The sequence below is a fragment of the Oryctolagus cuniculus genome, chromosome 6 (assembly GCF_964237555.1).
Source record: "Oryctolagus cuniculus chromosome 6, mOryCun1.1, whole genome shotgun sequence".
NCBI lineage: Eukaryota > Metazoa > Chordata > Mammalia > Lagomorpha > Leporidae > Oryctolagus > Oryctolagus cuniculus.
In genome coordinates, this window is record NC_091437.1 from 1,750,886 (window position 1) to 1,768,557 (window position 17,672).

A 17,672-nucleotide genomic window follows, 5' to 3' on the forward strand; every position below is an offset into this window, starting at 1 on the left:
GGAGCCAGGAGCCGGAGAAGGGACTTGAACTCAAGCACTCTGATATGGGATGTGGGCATCTTTTAGATAATTTTTCTTTATGCATTTTCATCTACTTGAAAGGCAGAGATCGTGGGAGAGAGATCTTCCATCTGTTGGTTCACTCTCCAAATGCCTGCAACAGGAGCCAAAGCCAGGAGCCTGGAACTCCTGGTCTCCTGTGTGGGTTGCAGGGACTCAATCCACTACCTCCAGGAAGCATTAACAGGAAGCTGGATGCAGCAACCCAAGCTGCAGCTTCACCCACTGCATGGCTCCCTCCCCATGGGACATGGGTATCTTAACCACTGAGCTAAATGGCTGCTCCTGCTCTCCCTGTTCAGTTGTCTTCCAATCGCAGTTTCCACAGGCACAAAACAATGCCCCCCATCCCTGCCAGATCTCTTCATCGGACCCATTGACTCATGATTGGCAGATAGATGAGATGAGTAAGAAACAACCCCCCGAAAGAGTAAAGCAGTCAGCAAATGTTTGGGGATGCTGGTTTCTCACAGAGGTTAGCTGGGATGTGGGATTTCACACACACTCCAGCCTCTGGTGATCTGCTTGGGGCTCTGTGCCAGGCTCCAGCAGTAAGATCAGGACTGCTGGGCCTACGTAGTGTAGGGCAGAGATGTGGTCTCTGATCACAGAGGCGGGAGTCCAAGACCTAGGGCCATCCGTGTGAGGGCTTCTGAGGGGCAGGCTGTGCAGCTGGCCGCACCGGGTAAGACAGCCCTAGGCCCAGAGTCTCAGGGGAGAGGGACCCGAGCTGCCCTGAGACCTGAGGGCAGTGAGGGGCAGCCCAGGAAGGCGAGAGCTTGGGAGGGTGGGCAGTGCTTTGGGACCTGGGCACCTGGGAACGAGCCTTCCGAGAGAGATCGGGGGACGTGCACCCCTCGCTGGTTTTCAACGCTGTGGATGCTGAGGGGTGCCGGGTGTGGGAAAGCTCAGTCAGGTCGGTCCGTCCCTGCCCCACTGTGGTGAGACGCGAAGGTTCTGGAACCCGCCATCCTAGGCTCGGGGAGGAGCGCCGGGCTCTGCTGCCTGGGTGTTGTGGCTGCCCGCGGTCTGCACTGGGCGCCCAGCGGTAGAAGGCGCCAGTGTGTCAATCTTCACACGAGGCTGGGACAGGACCAAGAGGGAACTGGGTCTTTCTGCCGGCAGTGGTGAGTTCCCGCTCTTTCAGGCTGCCCGGATGCCCTCCGGCCCACCGCGGCCGGGAAGGACCGGGTCCTGCCATGGTGAACGGAGTAGCGTTCAGGGACAGGGATGGGAAGCAGGCCCATTTCCGAGACGGCCAGGAATTCAGACCTGCTGGAGACAGAGCCGACCATGGGGCTGCTCGCTGCCTTGCGCCTGCGCCCAGCCTGAGTGAAGCGTCCGCGTGGTGGTTCCTGGCAGGGGAGGGTGCCGTTCCCACGTGGCGGCCTCCAGCCACGTCCTCACAAAGTGAAGGGCGGGGCATCTCTGGGCTTCCTCTTGCAAAGGCCCTGATCCTGCTCACGAGGGCTCCACCCTCAGCCTCGTCACCCCCAGGAGCCCAGCCCCCAACCACAGCACACAGCACTGTGCTGGGTGAAAGTTTCAACCTAGGACCTCTGGAGACCCCACATTCAGACCAGAGCCCTGGGGAAGGAGAGGTGGGCAGACAGGAAAGGAGGCGGCCCTGGGTCTGTGGGGGAGCAGCCAGGAGCCTGAGCAAGAACTCCCACCCAGAGAAGGCTGGTGGCATCCCCGGAGCAGAAACTCAGCACTGGGTTCTGGTGACAGCAGCCACTCTCGGCCCCTGGACCTCGCTTAGTGGTCCCAGAACCTTCAGGGGGCCTGGTCAGCACAGCAGAATCAACACCCAGTCCTAGATATGGAATCAGACATGCGTGTGAACGAGAGCTGAGGGCGAGTCCAAGTGTCACTGCACAGAGAGCGACCTGGAGTTGGAAAGTCATTGGCAGAAGCCGGCCCTGCTGCAGATTCCAGCCTTGTGCCTGTGACAGCACCTGTGTTGCGGGTGACAGCACCTGCGATGCGGCTGTCAGCCCCGTGGGCTCACTCTCTCTCATTCACAGGAGGACCTGACTCCCTACGTCTCCCATAGTGTCTGGGCTGTGGTCAGGACAGCTGGAGAAAGGGAGCAGAAGGCCCTCTTGATCAGCCAAGCCTCAGGCTGCACTTCCGTCCATCATGAGGTGTCCGCCTGGTCTTCTCATGTCCTCAGCCCCTTCTCCCTCCAGGAATCGCCTTTGGTTCATGACCCCTTTCTTAACCCTAGGAAGTATCCCAGCCCCTGCGCCAGTTTCTATTGTGGAGCCTGATTTCCTTTGCTCTCCTTCCTTCGACCGCTAGATTGGTGAACTCCTGTCTCACGTCCAGCTTTTGCCGGGGCCTCTTCTCAGTTCTAAGTACCAATCCAAGCCTGACAGAACTGGACCTGAGTGACAACAGCCTGGGAGACCCTGGGATGAGGGTCCTGTGTGAAGCGCTCCAGCATCCCGGCTGCAACATTCGCAGACTCTGGTAAGCCCATGGGTGTGCAGTGCTGACAGAGGGGAGACTGGAGAAGGCTCTTAGGGACTGCATCAGGGCGCAGGAACTTCCCACGCTGTCATGGAAACAAAATGCCCCAGGGGTGGTGCTTGGACATTGGACAGCAGAAGCTTATTTCCTCACAGCTCTGGGAGCGGCAAGTCCACGGCCCGTAGGGTTGGTGGCCTCTGAGGTTCGCTCGTGGGCTCCTTGATGCTGTCTTCCCCTGTGTCCTCAGGGGTCATCCCTGTGCATCTGCGTCATGAACTCTTCCTGCATTCCTGTGAATGGGGCCCACACTGAGGACCTTGCTTTGGCTTAACTTCCTCCTTGGAGACCCTGTTTCCAAACCCAGCCATGCTCTGAAGTCAGGGGGGCAAGGGCCTCAGAACAGGAGCAGGGGGAGGCAGAGCAGGTCAGAGGCCAAGTGCTTGGGAGCGTTGGCAGGGGAGAAGGAAGGGCAGCGGGGAGGAGAGCCAGGCCCCGCAGGTTCCCTTTTCTCTGGCCTCCCTCAGAGCCCCAGACTGGAAAGCTTCGCCACACCACAAGGGGACAGGAACTAGAACACACCAAAATGTGATTTTCTCTTTCCTTTAAAAAAAGATTCATTATTTATCTGGAAGCCATGTGCCTCTGTGATACTCTCCATCACCCCCACAAGAGTCCTCCGCAGGTCCCCGGAGGGCAAGGCACAGCAGGAAGTCCAGTGACACTGTGGGGTTTGTGGGACAGAGGAGGCCTCCTTGTCCATTTGCTTGTAGTTGGCCTGGAGGTGGGGTGGGAAGGAAGGAGTGCAGCAAGTGCAGGCCCCGTGGACGCTGGCGTGGGAGGGGCTGTGGTGTCATTCTCGCCCCATGGGGCGCACACATACTGGGGTGTGTGTGGTCACAACACTTTCCCATTGCTACAGCAATGACTGAGGCTGAGCACTTAGGAAGGAAAGGAACTCACTTAGCTCACAGTTTCACTAGTGTGAAATCCAGACAGCACGGCCCTGGCCCTGGGAGAAACACAGTGAGACAGAGAGGGGAGATCGCAGAGGGGGAGTTGGGAATCTGAGTTAGGAGTCCAGTGCACAGACTGAAGTGGCTTGGTCTGTCAGAAGGGCTCACTGTCCTGGGAACTAAGTGGGTTCCACAAGAGCTACCTTAGTCCCTTCTGAGGGCCACTCCACGGTGACCTCACCTTCCCCTGTAGACTCTACTCTTAAAGGTGCCTCCACTTCTTAAGGGCACCAGGATTTCCACATATGAACCTTGGGAAAAACAAACCGAGGCCTCTGACAAGTCCCTCATCACCAGCGACGGCTCCTTAAGTTTCTGCTGCAGGGCACTTTAAGTGAGGTGGAGCACAGTGCGATGAGGGCAAGAAGTAGCTGGGCACAACCCCACCAGGGGCATGGTGCGGGCCTGGGCCTGGGTAGCTCCGGGGTGGGTCGTGGTGTACCTGGTGCTCTTTGCTGCCAGGCCATCACGCAGGGGTGCTCTCCATGCTCATGATCCCAGGCTGGGAGCTGCTGAACTGTGCTCGTGAGCTCGCTGGTCAGGTGATGCGCCCTTGAGAGAGCAGGGTGTGCCACCCTATGTGGGTGGCAGGGACCCAAACGCTGCCTGGTACTAACGCTGACGCTTTGTGCTTGGCGCCAAGGCTGGGCCGCTGTGGCCTCTCCCACCAGTGCTGCTTCGACATCTCACTGGTCCTGAGTGGCAGCCAGAAGCTGGTGGAGCTGGACCTGAGTGACAACGCCCTGGGAGACTTTGGGGTCAGGCTGCTGTGTGTGGGGCTGAGGCACCTGTCCTGCCAGCTGCAGAAGCTCTGGTGAGTCTGCACCACCAGGTGCCCGGGTCTCTGGGTCTCAGTCTGCTGTCCCTGTGCCAGGGAAAGACAGAAATAGAGTAATACCTGCCTTTCCGGTGGGTGGAGCCTGGCTGAACAGTGCTGGGCAGGTTGCTGCTTTATGGGAGAGTTGGAACCACCCCCAGGTCCTCTGCACACACACAGAGTGCCCCATGCTGGGGTGCTGCCCTTCTAATGCTTCTGAGAGGCCAGAACCTTTAAAGTTTATTTATAAATAAATAAAGACAGGAGAGGGAGAGAGAGAGAGGTAGAAGGAGGGGGAGAGGGAGAGGTAGGGGGAGAGGGAGAGGGAGAAGGAGAGGGAGACGGAGGGGGGAAGAGAGAGAGAGAGGAAGGAAGGAAGGAAGGAAGGAAGGAAGGAAGGAAGGAGAGAGAGAGAAAGAAAGAAAGAAAAAGAAAGAAAGAGAAAAAAGAAAAAAAAAGAAAGAAAGATCTTCCACTCATTGGTTCATTCCCCCAAATGCCTGAAGCAGCTAGGCTGGGCCAGGCTGAAGCCAGGAGACAAAACTACACAGGGATCTCCTATGTGGGTGGCAGGGACCCAAGTATTTCAGCCATCACTGCTGCTTCTCAGGGTGTGCATTAGCAGGAAGCTAGAATCAGATGCAGAGGCAGGACTCAAACCTAAGTATTCTATGTGGGGTCTGGACATCCAAGTCTTGTCTTAACTGCTGTGCCAGCTATCTGCCTGAGACTGGAATTTCAAGGAGAAGACAGTATTGGAAAGGGCCAATTTCCACCCATTGGGATGACTTTCATAAAATAAATGCAGACTCACAAGAAACCAACAAGTGTTGGTAAGGATGTAGGGAAACTGTGCACTGTGGGGGAGGCATGAAGCAGTGCAGCCATGGTGGGCACAGCATGGCAGGTCCTCCCACAGGAGAGCATGGCCATTGTCCAGCAATCCCACTTCTAGGTCAGTGCACACCAGAACTGGAAGCCGAGACACATATCTGTATCCCCACACCTACAGTGGCACCAACAGTGGCTAGGAGGTAGAAGAAACCCAGCTGTGCCTTGATGTATGTAAGAAGTGGCACCCATGTCCTGTGGCTTTAAAAGGCATTCTGACCTCTGCTGGGACACAGATGGACCTAGTGCCAAGTGAGACGAGCCACATGAAAATGGACAGAGGCCATGTGACTCCACTTACGTGAAGTTCTGAGACCATCCAGTGTTGCAGGGACAGTAAGCAGGATGGAGGTTGCTTGGGGCTGGGGGAGGTGGAAGGGGAGTTAGTGTTTAATGGGTGCAGCCTTTCAGTATTGCAAGATGAGAAGAATTGTACAGATAGATGGTGGTGAGGGTTGCGCAACGGCGGGAAGGTTCATAAAGCCACTGAGCTGTGCCCTTCAGAATAGTTAAAATGGTGAATCTTATGATGTGTATTTTGCTATAATGAAACTAAATGCAGCGGCTGGTAAGATGTAGTATTGACATAAGCTTGGAAGGTGCCTGCTTGTTATTACAGCCAACAGAAAATGGAATCAAAAGTTGCAGGCTTCGGTTCACTCCCTCCCACACGTGGACTGGCATAGAGGCAAGGCAGTTATGGGGCCGCCATGGCCCCTGGGGGACAGGAAATGACAGACGAGACCCTGACACTGTGCTGTCTTCATGGAAGGTTGGTCAGCTGCTGCCTCACGTCCATGTGCTGCCAGGATCTCGCCTCAGTCCTCAGCACCAACCACTGTCTGACCAGGCTGTATCTGGGGGAAAACACCTTGGGAGACTACGGAGTTGGACTTCTGTGTGAAAAAGTCAAGCATCCACAGTGTAACCTGCAGAAACTGGGGTGAGTCTTTGTGGGTGTCCCAGCAGAAAAGGCCTCCTCAGAGCTGTCATTTGGGAAGTGTGGGTGAGGTTATGGGGGCAGTGCCCATTGCCTCCTATTGTATTATTTCTCTTCTTCAGCCATTTGGTCTCTGCCACTCTGTTCAATGGCCGTGATTTGCCACTTCATTTCCCAGGGACTCTGGGAGCTCTGTGGTGGGTTGGAGGGTAGCAGTGAAGAAGACAGACCAAGACCTGCCCTGTCAAGCCAGTGACACTGGCACAGCCACTCAATGAAGTCTGGGTGGGGACTGTGAGGGAGCAGGGGACAGAGGTGAGGGACGCAGGATTTTGGTGCAAAGTTGGCCCTCAGGGACCCTGGCTGTTGCTCTTACAGGTCCTTCTCAGTCCTCATCCTAATTGACATCTGCTGACTTTAATTCTGCTCACCACTTCCTCCATTAGTGCTTCTCCCGCTCTGCGTTAAGATCACTGCTGTCTCTCCTGCCAATGTCTCAACTTCTTCTTGAGATCCTGAACTGATTTCTGTGGTCTGGGGATTTCACCACTGCTTTACTATTTTTAATAAAACTTTCTGTACTTCCTGGAATGTCTTGTATTTCCCTCAGTGTCAACAACAATCTATAGACAAACTCTAAACAGCTCTCAAACCCTGATATTGCTCGTGAGCTTTGTTACAAAAATCACAGCCTTGGTAAAAACACCAACACTACAGACATGTGAGGTCCCATGCACCCAGTGTAAACACAGAAACATGGAGTCACACATACCCAGTGTAAACACAAATGACACAGAAACATGCACCCAATGTTAACACAAATAACACAGACATGTGAAGTCACACACACCCAGTGTAAATACACAGACACATGGAGTCACACGCACCCAGTGTAAACACAAATAGACACATGAAGTCACATGCACCCAGTGTATGCACAACACAGACATGTGAAATCATATGCACCCAGTGTAAACACAAATAACAGACATGTGAAGTCACATATACCCAGTGTGAACACAAATAACGGACACATGGAGTCAGTGTAAGCACTAGACACATGGAGTCACACACACATGAAAACACAGATAGCAGACATGTGGAGTCACATGTACCCAGTGTAAACAGAAAACACAGACACGTGACGTCACACACACCCAGTGTAAACACAAATAACAGAAACATGGAGTCACATGTACCCAGTGTAAGCACAAGACACATAGAATCACACAAACATGTGTAAACACAGATAGCAGACATGTGGAGTCACATGTACCCAGTGTAAACAGATAACACAGACATGTGGCGTCACACACACCCAGTGTACACACAGATAAAAGACACATGCAGTCACATGTACCCAGTGTAAACACAGGTAACACAGACAAGTGGAGTCACACGCACTCAGTGTAAACACAAATAACAGACACATGGAGTCACACGTACTCAGCGTAAACACAACACAGATGTGTAGTCACACACACCCGTGTAGGTAACACATATATATGGAGTCACACACACTCAATGTAAACAGATAACACAAACATGTAAAGTCATACACACCCAGTATAAACAAATAACACAGACACGTGGAGTCACACACACCCAGTGTAAGCAGATAACACAAACGCATGGAGTCACATGCACCTAGTGTAAACAGATAATACAGACACATGAAGGAAAAATGAAAGCCCCTCTTAGCCCACATAGAAAGCAATTTACAACAGTCACATGAACATCCATCTGCCCATTTACCCATCCATCCTATTCATTCATCTGCCCATACATTTATTTATTCAGGCATCTACCCAACCACCCATTTACCCAGCCATGCATCCATCCATCCTATCTTCATCCATCCTCCACTTATCTCTCCTATCACCCATCTATCTTGTGGGGAGCAGCCCGGACTGGACTGAGTTACTGGAATTAAGACTTATTCTATGCATCTGCTCTCCCACAATATGGCGCTGGGAGAGAAGTAAACAGCTTCCGCACAGCTGCCTCCAGTTCAACCAATAAACTGTAGGACTTGCTCCTGATTGGAGAGCAGCGTACTCGGCGTGTGGGCAGCCGAGTTAGGATTGGCAGAGGAGGACTATAAAGGAGGAGAGAGACGGCATGCACCAGGAACATCTATGGGGAACATCTAAGGGGAACATCTAGCTGAAGGAACACCTGTGCAGCCCCCGAGAAGAGCCGGCCGGCGGTGTGCCGCTCCCCTGCGGAAGTGGGGAATGTGGCCAGGGGGAACTGCCCTTCCACGGAGGTGGAAGGGATAGTAGCCAACCCGGGAAGAACCAGCAACAAACCCGGGGAGGGCCGAGCAGACGAAAGAACAGCGCAGGGTCCTGTGTCGTTCCTCCACGAAGACGGGGAGCGACATAATGGTGCCGTGACTCGGATAGGAAACCTAGGACGGATAGGAAACTTAGGAGGGAAGAAACGGGAAGAACTGGGAAAATACCGGAGAGAGAGACTAGCAAACAGCCTAGGGAAAAGCCGGATGAAAAAGGTGCCGGAAGAAGCTATTGAAAGCCTAGGCATAGACTCAGATACGGACTATGGGGGGAAGCTGGGAGAAATCTCTAAGGTCGAAAGCGAAAGTGAAAGCTAGAACAAACAGACTCAGATGCGGACTGTGGGGAGAGGCCAGGAGAAATGAGGGAGGAGTATTGTTGGAGGAAAGCTTGGGGAAACATACCGGGTAGAGAAAAATGTTAGGGAAATTGAAACCGCGGGGGGCAGGCCGAGGCTGAAACGAAAGCCACTTTGGGATTCTCAAGTTAGCCCGGGAATAGGGGGCGAAAAGTTGAAACCAGAAGCTGAAACGTAAGCCTGGTTGGGATCCGTCTGATTAGCCCGGGGAGCAAAGGACGGGAAGCCAAACCGTGAGGTGGAGACGTAAGCTGGGTTGAATTCGCCAGGCTAGCCCGGGGAACTTAGATTGAATGCTAGTGGCGGACACGTAAGCTACGCTGTGTGACTCGCGGAGGCTGCCGCGCGCAGACAGAGCGTGCGGGGCTCAAGTACATAGGGAACGCGGGGCTAGCGCGGAGACCGCGGAGTGTGCGCGCAAAGCCGAGCCGCGCAGATGAGAGAGGCGCGGGCTGAAGCGGCTCAGAGCCGGCGAGGCGCCGAGAAGCAGCCTCGGGGCGGAGCCTGCCGGCAGGGCGAGGCGCCAGGAAGCCGCAGGGATAAGAGAAACAGAAGTTTAGAAGTAAGATGAGAGAAATAGGAATGCTGGAAGATAGAAGTAAAATGGGAGAAATAGGAATGCCCGGAGATAGAGAAATAGAGAAATAGAAAGGCCTCCCCTCAACACAGCAATGTGAGAGCTTGGATTCGGTCTGCCTGATTAAGTGAGGCAATGAGCACCTGCGGCGGCTAGCAGCTTATGCGCCGCAGGTCACCGAAGACAGGCACGAATTAACATTAGTAAGGCCTCCCCACAATACAACAATTAGGAGGCTTGGATTCGGTCTGCCTGATTAAGGCGGTAAGCACCAGCAAGCAGCTCGACCAGAGTATGAGCTGCAGGTCACCGAAGATAGGCACGAACCAACACTAATAAGTCTCCCCCACAATACGGCAATGAGAAGGCTTGGATTCGGTTTGCCTGATTGTTAGGGCTTGTAAGCCCCTGCGGGCAGAGCAGAGCATGCGCTGCAGGGCACCGAACACAGGCACGCATCAGCACCTAAAAACCTCCTCACAACATGGCGAAGAGAGGACCCGGATTCGGTTTGCCTGATTGATAGGACTTGTAAGAACCTGTGGCAACTCTAGCAAGTAGAGCAGAGTGTGTGCCGCGGGACACCGAAGACAGGCGCGTATCAACGCCAAAAATAAAAAGAAAGGGGGATCTGTGGGGAGCAGCCCGGACTGGACTGAGTTACTGGAATTAAGACTTATTCTATGCATCTGCTCTCCCACAATATGGCGCTGGGAGAGAAGTAAACAGCTTCCGCACAGCTGCCTCCAGTTCAACCAATAAACTGTAGGACTTGCTCCTGATTGGAGAGCAGCGTACTCGGCGTGTGGGCAGCCGAGTTAGGATTGGCAGAGGAGGACTATAAAGGAGGAGAGAGACGGCATGCACCAGGAACATCTATGGGGAACATCTAAGGGGAACATCTAGCTGAAGGAACACCTGTGCAGCCCCCGAGAAGAGCCGGCCGGCGGTGTGCCGCTCCCCTGCGGAAGTGGGGAATGTGGCCAGGGGGAACTGCCCTTCCACGGAGGTGGAAGGGATAGTAGCCAACCCGGGAAGAACCAGCAGCAAACCCGGGGAGGGCCGAGCAGACGAAAGAACAGCGCAGGGTCCTGTGTCGTTCCTCCACGAAGACGGGGAGCGACACTATCTCCCTATCTTCCATCCATTCATCCATCTGTCCTATCATCCACCCACCACCCATCCATCCATGTCTATTTATCCACTCATCTGTTCTATCATCCATCCACCCATCCATCCATCCATCTGTCCATCTTACTAATCTCTATCTATTAGTTTTCTAGGACTGCTATCATGAAGTAACACAAACTCAGGGATTCAAATAATAGTTTATTGGCTCTCAGTTCTGGAGACTGAAGTCCAAGATTAAGGTGCTGGTAGGGTTGGTTCCTTCTGAGGGCTGTGAGGAAGAATGCATTTCACACTTCCCTTCTGGTTTCTGGTGGTTTTCTGAAAACCTTTGGCATTCCTTGGCTTATAGATGCAGTATTCTGATGCCTTTACCTCTAGGTGGCATTTTCTCAGTGTCTCTGTGTCTATCTTTGTGTCTGAACTTCCTACGTTGATAAGAACTCTAGTGATATTGGATTTGGGCCCACCTAATGGCCTCATCTTAACTAATGACCCCTGTAATGACTGTATTTCCAAGTAAGGTTCACATTCCGAAATACTGGCAGCTAGGAGTTCAACATAGGAAGATTTGGGGACACAATTCTACCCATAGCACTCGTTTGTCTATTGAAACCAGATCACCATAGAAACACTTTTCACTGATTTTTCTCTCTTTATTTTAAAAAAAGATTTATTTATTTATGGGCCGGTGCTATGGCATAGCTGGTAAAGCCACTGCCAGCAGTGCTGGTATCCCATATGGGCACCGGTTCAAGACCCAGCTGCTCCACTTTTGATCCAGCTCTCTGCTATGGCCTGGGAAAGCAGTAGAAGATGGCTCAAGTCCTTGGGCCCCTGTACCCATGTGGGAGACCTGAAAGAGGCTTCTGGCTCCTTGGATTGGCACATTCTGGCTGTTGCAGCCAACTGGGGAGTGAACCAGCAGATGGAAAACCTCTCTCTCTCTCTCTCTGTGCCTCTCCTTCTCTCTCTGTGTAACTCTGACTTTCAAGTAAATAAATAAATCTAAAAAAGAGACTTATTTATTTATTTAAAAGACTTACAGAGGGAGGGGGAGGTAAGGGGGGGAAGGGGAGAGATCTTCCATTTGCTGGTTCACTTCCTGGATGGCTGCAATGGCCAGTGCTGGGGCAGGTTGAAGCCATGAGCTAGGAGTTTTTCCAGGTCACCTGCATGAGTGGCAGGGGCCCAAGCACTTGGGTTATCTTCCGCTGCTCTTTTCAGGCCATTATCAGGGAGCTGGATTGGCAGTGGAGTAGCTGGAACAGGAATTGGTGTCCGTATGGGATGCCAGTGTCTCAGGTGGTGGCTTTACCCATTAAGCCACAATTCTGACCACTGATTTGGTTTCTTTATTTATCATGGATGAGTCTCCATGCTGGTGTCTGAAGACCTAGAGATTCCATGATATGCGTTACCATAATTTATTTACCATTCATGCACGTTATCCTGACATGGTACATGATAAGATATCTGTTCCCAGTAGGTGTAGAACTAAGTTGAAGGGATTGGTTGAAACCAACACAATTACACTGGTCACATTCCTCTGATACAGTGGACTGGGGAATCTGCATGGCAAAGAGGCGGAGGAGATGGGGATCTGGATTGGTTTGCTTTTGCTCCTTCTGCTGTGATCCCAGCAAAGTGTCTGTGAGATCATCATTTGTGTCTCCTGCAGGAGCCAGAGACCGGGAGTCAGGATTATCCAAGCTGGGGCTCATGACCTCCCCTCTGGGCAGCTGCACCATGCCCAGGAGGGACTGGACATTGAGGCTCTACCTTCTCCCACAGGCTGGTGAATTCTGGCCTTACCTCAGCCTGCTGTGCGGCTCTGTCTGCAGCACTCAGCACCAGCAGGAGCCTCACACACCTCTACCTGCGGGGCAACGCCCTTGGAGACGCAGGGGTGAAGCTGCTCTGTGAAGGACTGCTGCACCCCAGCTGCAGGCTGCAGATGTTGGAGTAAGTCCCTCGGCTCGTTCAGGGGACAGGAATGTGAGGTGGCTGAGGGGCTTGGGGAGCCATGACTGTGACAACATTAGTCTCTGAGAAGGGAGGTGTCTTCTTCAAGTTTGTTTTGTCACAAATATGGAACTGGGACACATTCTAGATGGTACCAGCAGAGACTCGAGTCCTTTTGCCAAATCTCTGTGCCGTGAGATTGGGGGTTTGTGGCCTGGGGGTTAACACACTGGTTGGGATATCAGAGTGCCTGGGTTTGAGTCTGGCTCCTGCTCCTGACTCCAACTTCCTGCTAATGCAGACTCAGGCAGGCAGCAGACAATGGCTCAAGAGAAAGCTCTGCCAGTCCAGCTGGGAGGCCTGGATTGAATGGCTCCCAATGGCTTACAGAAATTTGGGGAGTGAAACAGAAGATGTGAGTTCTCTCCCTCTCAAATAAATAAAAATTAAAAAATAGGTTGTGGATGATGAGGCACCTCATTTTATGGAAATGTGGTGGAAGACAGAATTTTGGAAAAATCAACTCACAAACCACTGCTGCTAACGTGACCTGCACAGTCCAGTGGACTTGAGGAAGACGCTGGCATCTACAATGGGGAGAGGAGTGACGCAGGCACATGAGGTGCCCACTGCTCAGTCCCAGCCCTGCCTGCAGGGTGGGAGCTGGGGCCCAGGCGTGGTCCAAGGCACACTGTCTGTCTGCATCCCGCCCCTTGCAGGTTAGACAGCTGCAGCCTCACCTCGCACTGCTGCTGGAATCTCTGCACGATCCTGACCTGCAGCCGCAGCCTGCGGAAGCTGAGCCTGGGCAACAACGACCTGGGCGACCTGGGCGTCATGATGCTCTGCGAGGTCCTCAGACAGCCGGACTGCCCCCTGCAGAGGCTGCAGTGAGTGCGCATGCGCGCGGGGTCCTCGGACACGGGCTGCGCCTCCCGGAGGCTGCAGTGTGTGCACGCGCGGGGTCTTCAGTTGCGTGGCTGCATCTCTCAGGCAGCAGTGAGTGCACTGCCCGGTCCTTGGACGCGGGGCTGCGACTCTCAGAGGCTGCAATGAGTGCGCGCCAGGGGGTCCCCGTGATGGATTCAAAGTGCCCAGGAAAAGGAGCCAGTTACCAAAATCCAGGACTGCTTTGCCTTTATCTGCAATGGTGCTAGGAGGGGCTGGGCCAGGTGTTGCAGGATTTAAAAAATGGGACGTGTGTCATGAACTAGGGTGTTTAGAGCAGTGGAGGCTCCGTGGTGTGGCAGGGTCTCATCCACAGCTCCAGGAGACTCCAGTCCCGGGACAGCGGCCCCCTGGTGCTGTATTTTGTGCAGGGGCGGGAGCCTGCGGGACTGATCTCCAGCCGCCCAGTAGCGGAGGTGTTCACAGAACGCAGCTGTGTTTGGGGACAGCGGCCTCTCTAGGTAGAGCTTCCCAGCTGCTGGTGGCCCCTGTGGCTGTGACCACCCCACTGTGAGACCCTCTGTGTTTGCTCCACTCTGTCAGCAGGTTCTGCACAGCCTGGCTGGCCACCGTTCTTGGTCATCCTGTCTGTGGGTGTGCAATCCTTGGAGCTCTGTGAGGGGCTAATTTTCCTTATACTTGCTCCCTCCTTTAAGCACTCCAGGCTTCCGGCTCTGCCATAGGTGTGCTGTGTGCCCCTCTATGTCCCGTGAATTCCCTAGACTTTGCCACATGGACATTAATCAGCCTCCAGGTTCTACAGTGCTGTCCCCTTTGCAGTCACTTGCGAAGCCCTGGTGCCATCTTGGGCGTCTCCTTGTACAGTCCCACAGCCCACCCCTAGCCACCTCTTTAGGTCTCCAGCTCAAGCCACAGTTCCCTGTTTTACTTTTTAAAGATTTATTAATTTTATTTGAAAGGCAGAGTTATAGAGAGAGAAGGAGAGACAGAGAAAGAGGTCTTCCATGATGGCCCAAGTCCTTGGGCCCCTGCACCCATGTGGGAGACATGGAAGGGGCTCCTGGCTCCTAGCTTCAGATCGGCACAGCTCTGGCCCTTGTGGCCAATTGGGGAGTGAACCATCAGATGGAAGACCTCTCTCTCTCTCTCTGCCTCTCCTCTCTCTGTGTAACGTTGGCTTTCAAATAAATAAATCTGAAAAAAAAAAAAAAAGAGAGAGAGAAAAGGTCTTCCATCTGCTGGTTCACTCCCCAAATGGCTGTGGCCTCCAGAGCTGGGCCAGATCGAAGCCAGGAGCCAGGATCTTCTTCCTGGTCTGCTACGTGGGTGCAGGAGTTGAACCGGTGCCCATATGGGATGCCAGCACTGCAGACGAGGCTTTATCCTCTGCCACAGCACAGGCCCTCACCATTCCCTCTTAGTACGGCTGCCCTGGGCTGCTGCTGTGCCACCGTCTGTGTTGTTCTCACTTTGGCCAACAGAGGACGCAGCTGAGATGAGAGCCAGACCCCACCACTCCCACCCCTCTTCCCAGTTTCTTCCTGTCACAAGCTCATGGCTGCCTTGGTGGCCCTGCGACTCCTAAAGAGTCTAGCGCTGGTGTGTCCTGCACGTCACTCTGGTCTCTTGCTGATTCAGACCCACGCAGGCTTTGGGACTCTGCAGCCACTGCCTCTGCTTGGAGCACTCTCCTTGTAGGCCTGTGCTTTCTGTCCCCAGGTCTGCTCCCCCAGGCACCTCAAATGTGCTGCTGGACACAGGAAGCAACCCCTTTATCATTGCCTCACTCCACCCCTCAGCGTAGACACCACCTCACCTGCTGCCCTCCCCTCCCCTCCCCTCAGCATAGACACCACCTCACCTGCTACCCTCCCCTCCACTCACTCCACCCCTCAGCGTAGACACCACCTCACCTGCCATGTTATATTTTTGTTGTTTCATTACCTATCTCTTCCCCCCAAATGCAAATTTCATGAGTCTTGGGACTCTGGTGTCTGTCTTAGCTCAAAGGTGCATAGATGCAAGTGTGGCTCTGCGCTGCTCTCTTGTGCAGACGCAGCAGGGTGCGTTTCCTGCAGTAAAGGCAACATTCCCAGAGCAAGAGAAGGAGGGACCCAGGGAAGCCTGGTCAGGACAAAGCTAGGGACTCTGCTGTGGGTGAGGTCACTGGCCCAGTCCAAGGGATACTTGGGTCCCAACCTGGGGCACAGGCTTAGCGTAGATGATGCCCCAGCTGGGCTCTGCTTGCCCTGCCATAAGAAAACACTGCGGCGCTGTGCACTGGTGGCTTAGACACAGATGGTTATCTTCTCACACACCCCATTGAGCCAAAAAGCCCAGAATTCAGGTTCTGGGGAATTCAGTGTCTGGCAAATGTGTTCATGAGCTGCACACACACACACACACACACACACACACATGAGTGGGTCAGAGACAGAGGGACAGAGACAGACACACAGAGCCGGAGTCAGAGCAGAGACGCAGAGCAGCAGAGGCAGAAGGAGCCGTCTAGTGTCTCAGGAGGACTCCTCTGACTCTGGGGGTCTCCAGACCCTGGCCGGCCGTTCACACACGTCTGGAGGAAACACTGGATTGTGAGCAAATCAGGGCCGATGGAAGCGACACAGGACAAAGATCTGGCTCCTGGGGTCTGAAGCCCTGGGTCCGAGGAGGCCTGGAGGGCCCGGGCTGCCACAGCACAGCCGACATGTAGCTGTGAGGAGATGCTCAGAGGCGGTCATTGACAGGGAGGCTGCAGGCACCGAGTGCATGGGCACTGTCTGCGGCGGCTCCGGCCGGGTCAGCTGCCACCACTTGGCCTTGCCACTGTGTTGGTAGACGTGCGGGGTGCAGGTCCCGTTCTTCCCAACACAGAGGTTACCAACTCGACAGGGCCGCGTGGACATGCCGCGCTCAGAGCGCCATACCCGCCGAGCCGCCTCTGAGTACCTGTCTGCCCCGCAGGTTGTGTGAGATGTACTTCAACCCTGAGACGATCCACGCCTTGGAAACACTGCGGGAAGAGAAACCTGCATTGACTGTCGTTTTCGAGCCTTCGTGGTAGCAACGGAGCTGCCCCCCTCCCCGCCCACCTGTGCCCAGGTGCGCCCATGTGGGAGGAACCCTCCTGCATCCAGTGTCAAGACCACAGCTCCGCTGTCCCCCAGGTCCAGCTGGAGAGCCAGGGCTTGTGGTGGAGCCCTCACGTGGGGAACCCTGTGCCTCCTGCGCCCCTGGCAGAGATTCTGGGCACAGCCCCTATGGTTAGCCTGCCTTTCCCGATTTCCGCTGGCTTTTGTCACTCACACTCCCACTGTCTGTCAGTGGACTGACCACCGACCACTGCATAAAGCTACGCCCTGCATGCTGTCTTGTAATTGTGTGTCCACTATGTATTTATTTTTAATGTTTTGTAACAGTTATATTTTCTAATAAAGATTCACGCCTATTGTAGCTTGCTGAAAATTCAGAAATATAAAACAACCTTTTTGTATTTATTGTGTTAAATTGTTTCCTGTACTTAATTTTTAAAAACAAGTACCTTGAAATTTTAAAAATTACTTATCTGAACTAATAAAGATGAATTAATTGCTCTATGAATGTAAAAGGTCTTTTTGTTCAGGGCATGCATCGCTGTGCCATGGGTTAATCTGCCACTTGGGACTCCTGCATCCTGTATCATAGTGCCTGGGATCAAGGCTGCTCCACTTCCCATGCAGCTTCCTGCACCTGGGAAGGCAGTGGAAGATGGCCCAAGTGCTTGGATCACTGCATCCATGTAGGAGACCTGGATGGAGTTCCGGGCTTCAGGCATGGATCCAGCTCAGGACCTGCTGTTGCGGACATTTGGGGAGTGAACCAGGGATGCATGATCTCTCTTTCTCTCTGTGTTTCTCCTGCCTCTCTATCACTCTCCTTTCAAACAAACTTAAAGACAGCTCTTTGTGAAATGATTCCATGTGGTAGTAGTGGGGGAGTGTCACCTAGCTCAGCTGGGACGGGGGTGGAACTCCTGCAGGGGACGTTCGTGGCTTCGTTTTTCTGGAGGAGGTGGCCAGTCCTGACCCTTGCCAGTCCTGACCCTTGGCCAGTTTCAGTTTCAGCACCTTGGGTGCTGGATGGGTGATGTTGGCTAAGTTGTCACAACCTAAGAACCAATTCTAAGAGGAAAAAGAGGAACCATGGCAAAGATTGCACAAGGGTACGCGTTGGGTCACTCAGGGTGTTGCCTACATCTTG

At 53.7% G+C, this 17,672-nt stretch overlaps 1 protein-coding gene across 13 annotated transcripts in view; it reads left to right on the plus strand.

Annotated features, from left to right (window-relative positions):
- NLRP3 (NLR family pyrin domain containing 3) overlaps positions 1 to 17,029 on the plus strand; it is a 40,832-nt gene extending 23,803 nt beyond the window's left edge. For 12 of the 13 annotated variants that reach the window (XM_070075759.1, XM_070075752.1, XM_070075763.1 and 9 more), the window contains 6 exons: positions 2,365 to 2,535; positions 4,192 to 4,362; positions 6,029 to 6,199; positions 12,354 to 12,524; positions 13,244 to 13,414; positions 16,398 to 17,029. In XM_070075759.1, the coding sequence (XP_069931860.1) occupies positions 2,365 to 2,535; positions 4,192 to 4,362; positions 6,029 to 6,199; positions 12,354 to 12,524; positions 13,244 to 13,414; positions 16,398 to 16,497 (955 nt within the window). In that variant the 3' untranslated portion in view covers positions 16,498 to 17,029. Of the gene's footprint in view, positions 1 to 2,364; positions 2,536 to 4,191; positions 4,363 to 6,028; positions 6,200 to 12,240; positions 12,525 to 13,243; positions 13,415 to 16,397 lie in introns of those variants that run through there. The other variant, XM_070075760.1, reaches the window with a different exon arrangement.
- The last annotated feature ends 643 nt before the right edge of the window (positions 17,030 to 17,672 follow it).